This window comes from Strix uralensis, chromosome 16 (assembly GCF_047716275.1).
Source record: "Strix uralensis isolate ZFMK-TIS-50842 chromosome 16, bStrUra1, whole genome shotgun sequence".
Lineage (NCBI taxonomy): Eukaryota > Metazoa > Chordata > Aves > Strigiformes > Strigidae > Strix > Strix uralensis.
In genome coordinates, this window is record NC_133987.1 from 7,534,222 (window position 1) to 7,540,398 (window position 6,177).

General features: G+C 58.5%; 1 protein-coding gene across 2 annotated transcripts; it reads left to right on the top strand.

Annotated features, from left to right (window-relative positions):
* The first annotated feature begins 1,111 nt into the window (after window positions 1-1,111).
* On the top strand, window positions 1,112-5,936 carry ACTB (actin beta). 2 transcript variants are annotated; one of them, XM_074885665.1, is made up of 6 exons: window positions 1,112-1,234; window positions 2,667-2,795; window positions 3,098-3,337; window positions 3,871-4,309; window positions 4,634-4,815; window positions 5,185-5,936. In XM_074885665.1, exons 2-6 carry the CDS (start codon window positions 2,673-2,675, stop codon window positions 5,326-5,328), a joined length of 1,128 nt encoding a protein of 375 aa, XP_074741766.1. In that variant the 5' UTR covers window positions 1,112-1,234; window positions 2,667-2,672; the 3' UTR covers window positions 5,329-5,936. The 2 variants fall into 2 exon arrangements, with proteins under 2 accessions (XP_074741766.1, XP_074741767.1); XM_074885666.1 differs by lacking the exons at window positions 1,112-1,234; window positions 2,667-2,795 and adding an exon at window positions 3,455-3,501 and having other exon boundaries at window positions 3,244-3,337.
* The last annotated feature ends 241 nt before the right edge of the window (window positions 5,937-6,177 follow it).

Genomic DNA, 6,177 nt, shown 5'->3' on the forward strand with positions numbered 1-6,177 from the left:
TGTGGACACTGCCCTCGCCTTTATTTCCAACCAATATTTGATGGTAACAGTCAAAGAGCGAATTGCAGAAAGGCAGCCCAAGCAGGAGCAGCCACGTCTCCCACTCCGGCAAGCTTTGGATCAAAGAGAACAGAAAGAAATATTGCCCAAATCTGACCAAATCACTGCTCCCGTGGTGACCCCCACCAGCCCGGGGCAGGATGGGGAGTGGGTACCAGGGCCCCCCACTTGACTCAGCACCCAAGCCAGAGCCGGTGGGGCATTTCCTTCTGCCAGGTATCACTGGACACAGCCTTTAACAGTGCCTGGAGGCGGCCGTGGCGTTCCCCGGGCAGGTTCAAGGGCCGAAGGCCTGGCAGCGGGCTGGCAGCAGCCGTGTCGCCACTGCCTGCTGACATCAGCGGTGAACTTGGTCTCAGCATCCCACCCGAGGCTGGGACCCACTGGGAGTCACTGGTGGTTGCCCCACGCCTGGGGGTGCAGGTGACAGGCCCTCCCCAAGGCCAGGGTGATGGGCAGCGCTGCAGGCAGGAGCAGGCAGGAGCCAACCCCCCCCCCAATACACACACACGCCAGGGTCCTGCAGCATGTTGCCCCCGGGGGGGACCCCCTTTCTTTCCTGGGGGGGGTGGGGGGGGGGGCTGCCGCTGCTCGCCCGCCTCCCGCACAGCCCGGGGGGGGTTGGACGGGCCGGGACCCCCCACACGCGGGGGTTTGTGTGCGGGTTGCGGCGGTTCCCTTCGGGGGGGGGGGGGCGACCGGGCCACCGCGACCCCCGGGGGGGGGGGGGGGGCGAGCACGGGGGCAACCGCCCCCTTCCCCAGCAAAGCAGAGTGAAACTGCGGAGGGTGCTCACCCACAACACACACACACCCCGCACCCCAGATTTGCTTTGCCCCCCCCGCCCCCCAATATTTTATTTTTTTTTTCCTCTTCGCAGGGCGGGGGGCGCTGCCGCGCGCCGGGGCGGGGCGGGGCGGTGCTGCCGCGCGCGCCGGGGGGAAGGCGGGGCGGCACGAGGCGGGGAGGCGGCGGCGGCGGCCAATCAGAGCCGCGCGCTCCGAAAGTTTCCTTTTATGGCGAGGCGGCGGCGGCGGCGGCCCCATAAAAGGCGGGGCGGGCGGCGGGCGGGAGCCGCCGCGAGCTCTGCCTGCTTCCTGCGCGCGCGCGCCCCGCTCCCGCCACCGCCGCCTCGCGCCACCCGCCCCGGCTCTGACCGCGCAACTCCCCGAAGGTGAGCGGGACCGAGGAGGAGGGAAAATATATGTGTGTGTGCGCGCTCTTCTCCGCGTTCCACCGTTAAATCGTTGCTATTATTAATATTAGTTTAATTCCGGTTGTGAGAAGATGGCGTGCCCGCTGCCGGGGCGCCCTTTGTTTGCTGGGGGGGGGGGCAGCCCGGCCCGCCGTGCGCTGCGGTGTTTTAAAGGATGTAGGAGGAGATGTCGGTTTAATAACAGTTTGGGAGTGCTGCTTGCTTGGGGGGGGGTTCGCCCCCCTGCTGCTCGTGGGGTTAATCCGCCTCGTAAGAGGATTGCTGGGGGCCGGGAGGAGCGGGCGGCTCGGCTATTGTGTCCCGGGGAGCGGCGGGAGGGGGAGGAATGGGGCGCGGGGCTTTGTCTGCTCCGCGCTGTCCCCCTCCCCCAGCCGCCGTTGGGGGGGGTTTGGGGGGCCCGCGGTGCGGCTGGGCCTGGGGGCGTTGTCTCCCGCTGGGAAGGGGCGCGGTCGTTCAGCCCCCCCCCCCGCCCGGGTCCATGTAAACGGCCCCGGTGGCTTTTTCTTGTAGGGGAAGGGGGGCGGCACCCCCCTTCCCCAGGGTGAGGTTGTTGCATCGGAACAAAAGCTGCATGTACACGGGTGTGTGGGGGGTGGGAGAAGGAGAAAAGCCCCCGTGTGCCCAGGCAGCGGCGGTGCCCTTGTGCAGGCAGGCTGCCCGCTCCGGGCAGGACTACACGTCCCAGGCTGCCCTGTGCGGGGCTGGCATATGTGCCGGCAGCTGCCGCCGCCCTCCCCCATCCCGCTTTGCCAGCGGATTAAACCCGAGCTGTCGGCGGCGCCGGAGCTGAGCTCGCCCTCCTCGGGGCGTGCGGCAATTGCATAAGACCCTGGCTTTAATCCCACCCGTTCCATGGGGCAGAGCCCTGCTCCCGCTTGGCGAGCGGGCTGGGTGAGGTGGGTACTGCTCCCCTAGCCGTGGCTCCTCGCAGTGGCCATCTGAGGCTCCGGGAGAGCTTTTTGGGGCGGCTCCAGGACCCGCAGAGGCGCAGAGCCGGGCGAGGCGTCGAGCCGCGCTGGCTGGCACACGGTGGGGTGCTGGGGTGTGGCAGCCACACCCACCCGGCCGGGAGGGGGAGTGGCCGCCAGGGTCCCCCCAAAAACTGGCGGGCGAGGCGCGGCGTGCTCCATCCATTGCCTTTTATGGTAATAATGCAAGAGGGCGCAGGGACTTCCTTTGTCCCAAATCCGTGCGGCGCCGGGATCTGGAAGGCGTCGCACCCTCTAGCGGGCGCCGGGCGAAGCGGTGCCGCGCCGGCAGGAAGGAAATGGGTGGGGAAGGCCTTGGCGGCATCGCCTTCCCTTCCCTGCCCGGGGCTCGGTGGCTGGTGGGTGAGACCGGTGATGCTCATGTCTTCTCTTTTTTTTTTTCCCCTCTTCTCCTTCCGCAGCCAGCCATGGATGATGATATTGCCGCGCTCGTCGTTGACAATGGTTCCGGTATGTGCAAGGCCGGTTTCGCAGGGGACGATGCCCCCCGTGCTGTCTTCCCATCCATCGTGGGTCGTCCCAGACATCAGGTAGGTGGCTGGGGTGTCTATTATCGGACAAAAGGGAGGTTTTGGTGGAAGCGGTTCCCCTAGAGGCATTGGGCTTCTAGGAGCCCTTTTATTACGCTTTATAACACAAGAGGCTTCTGCACTGCAACACAGCTGGTGGGGGAATACAGCCTCCTGCAGAGTTTTTGTGCAATGTCTGTTGGAGCAGTTGGCTTTCTTGATAGAGCGGGGCCAGTGACTGGAGACCTGGCTTTGGGAAAAGCCCCCCACCCAGTGGGGTTTGCCCTTCAGCTGTACTTAACTGCTCATTCTTTGTTGTGCAGGGTGTGATGGTTGGTATGGGCCAGAAAGACAGCTATGTTGGTGATGAAGCCCAGAGCAAAAGAGGTATCCTGACCCTGAAGTACCCCATTGAACACGGTATTGTCACCAACTGGGATGACATGGAGAAGATCTGGCACCACACTTTTTACAACGAGCTGAGAGTAGCCCCTGAGGAGCACCCTGTGCTGCTCACAGAGGCTCCCCTGAACCCCAAAGCCAACAGAGAGAAGATGACACAGGTGTGTAAAACTCCGGAGCTTGGAGCTACAGCAGATGTTGCTGCAGGCCAGCTCTCCTCTTCCATGTTGTCCTCTCTCCTCCTTCACCACTATTCTCCCTTTTTGCCATCTTCACAGGGTTTTCCTTTCCTGACCTGAGTCTCCTCTTTGCTGGACCTTGACAGGTTTTGTTTGCCTCTTCTAAGCTGGCTTTCTCTGAGACTGAACTAGCAACTTGTCTAACTGCTGTTTCTGACTAGACACACTAATCCATTTACCAGCTTTGAGTGACTGTACTGTAGTTTACTTGGCGTTTGTTTTGTTCCTTGCTGTGACACATGGATGGGTCTGGTGGTTGGTGGTGTCCCTGCTCAGCCTCTGGCCTGACAGGTGTGGGTGGAGACCAGGCAAGAGAAGCATGGACTTCAAGGGGGAGTGGAGAGATGACTCTTACCTAGGGACAAAAGTAAAACCACTTGCATGGACTTGGTGTGGACCTGTAGAGAGAACCCTGGGTTTTGCTGTTGACTCAACTCCTTCTTTTCTCTCCCTAGATCATGTTCGAGACCTTCAACACCCCAGCCATGTATGTAGCCATCCAGGCTGTGTTGTCCCTGTATGCCTCTGGTCGTACCACTGGTATTGTGATGGACTCTGGTGATGGTGTTACCCACACTGTGCCCATCTACGAAGGTTATGCCCTCCCCCATGCCATCCTCCGTCTGGATCTGGCTGGCCGTGACCTGACGGACTACCTCATGAAGATCCTGACAGAGAGAGGCTACAGCTTCACCACCACAGCCGAGAGAGAAATTGTGCGTGACATCAAGGAGAAGCTGTGCTATGTCGCCCTGGATTTTGAGCAGGAGATGGCCACAGCTGCCTCTAGCTCCTCCCTGGAGAAGAGCTATGAACTCCCTGATGGCCAGGTCATCACCATTGGCAATGAGAGGTTCAGGTGCCCTGAGGCCCTCTTCCAGCCATCTTTCTTGGGTAAGTCAGACTTTTCTAGGATACCCTGTGCTCCTCAGTGTTCCTTTCTGTAAAGGGTGACCTGGAGACTGTGGCAGCCACTTACCGCTTTGCTGCTGGTCCATAGCAAGGACTGTGCTGTCCCAGCAGTTAGACTCACTTCCCACACAGCCTAAAGTTGTTAAAGGAGCTTGGGACAGTAGAACAGGAGGTTGAGCCTGTTGGGCTTTCTAGTGCCTTCCCACTGAAGGGGCTGCCGGTCTTTTGGTTGCCTCTAGTAGCTCCTCAGGTTTTCTTGACTGTGTCTGAGCCCTTGCTGACTCAAGATCTGCTTCTTCCTCACAGGTATGGAGTCCTGTGGTATCCATGAAACTACCTTCAACTCCATCATGAAGTGCGATGTGGATATCCGTAAGGACCTGTATGCCAACACAGTGCTGTCTGGCGGTACCACAATGTACCCCGGCATTGCTGACAGGATGCAGAAGGAGATCACAGCCCTGGCACCCAGCACAATGAAAATCAAGGTAGGATGGAGTCAGAGGAACTTCTCAAACCCCTGTTCATGCTGAAACGCAGAGCAGGCGGAGGGGAATAAGATCAACTCCTGCTAGAAGAGATAGAAACTGTATTTGTGTAGCTGGTGCAGCCTTAGCGGTGTTGCTCTGGGCACGATGGCATCCGCCCAGCCACATGAATAATGGGATTAGTGTAAATACTGGCTGCAAAGGTAGGAGGGAGGTGGGTGTGGGAGCCTGTCTTCAGCCTGGTTTTGGGCTTCGTGGTATCTTGGCCAAGGCTAGATAAGGGAATTTGGCAGCTCTGTCCTGTGGGGCCGTGCGTGGGCAGTGAGGGTTGTATGACGCTGTGCCTCTGACTGATGTTCTCTCCTGCAGATCATTGCCCCACCTGAGCGCAAGTACTCTGTCTGGATCGGAGGCTCCATCCTGGCCTCCCTGTCCACCTTCCAGCAGATGTGGATCAGCAAGCAGGAGTACGATGAATCCGGACCCTCCATTGTCCACCGCAAATGCTTCTAAACCGGACTGTTACCAACACCCACACCCTTGTGATGAAATGAAACCCATAAATGCGCATAAAACAAGACGAGATTGGCATGGCTTTATTTGTTTTTTTTTTGGCGCTTGACTCAGGATTAAAAAACTGGAATGGTGAAGGTGTCAGCAGCAGTCTTAAAACGAAACATGTTGGAGCGAACGCCCCCAAAGTTCTACAATGCATCTGAGGACTTTGATTGTACATTTGTTTCTTTTTTTAATAGTCATTCCAAATATTGTTATAATGCATTGTTACAGGAAGTTACTCGCCTCTGTGAAGGCAACAGCCCAGCTCGGAGGGAGCCGATGCCAGTTACTGGTGTTAGGTTATAATTGCTTGTCTGTAAATTATGTAACCCAACAAGTGTCTTTTTGTATCTTTCCGCCTTAAAAACAAAACACACTTGATCCTTTTCTCTTCGATTTGTCAAGCAAGCAGGCTGTGTTCCCCAGTGATAGATGTGAAATGAAGGCTTTACAGTCCCCCGCAGGGTATACGAGAGGTGCTGCCAGTATGTGGGGGAGGGAGGGGCTACCTGTACACTGACTTAAGACCAGTTCAAATAAAAGTGCACACCATAGAGGCTTGACTGGTGTTGATGGTTCATTTTTCTTCCTTCTGTGCTGCTTTTTGACAGTTGCTCCATGCCCTGATCTAGCCTTGCCAGGCTGCACAGGTCAGCTATCTGACCCTGGTGCTGTGGGCTGGCTTGTGGTGATAGAGCAGGGCTGAGCTGAGCCTGCCAGCCCTGCAGGTCTCCACAGCTTGCCCCCTGGGCTGGAGCTCTCCAGATAGTGCCACTGTGGGTGAGGGGGAGCTGGGTTTAGTGG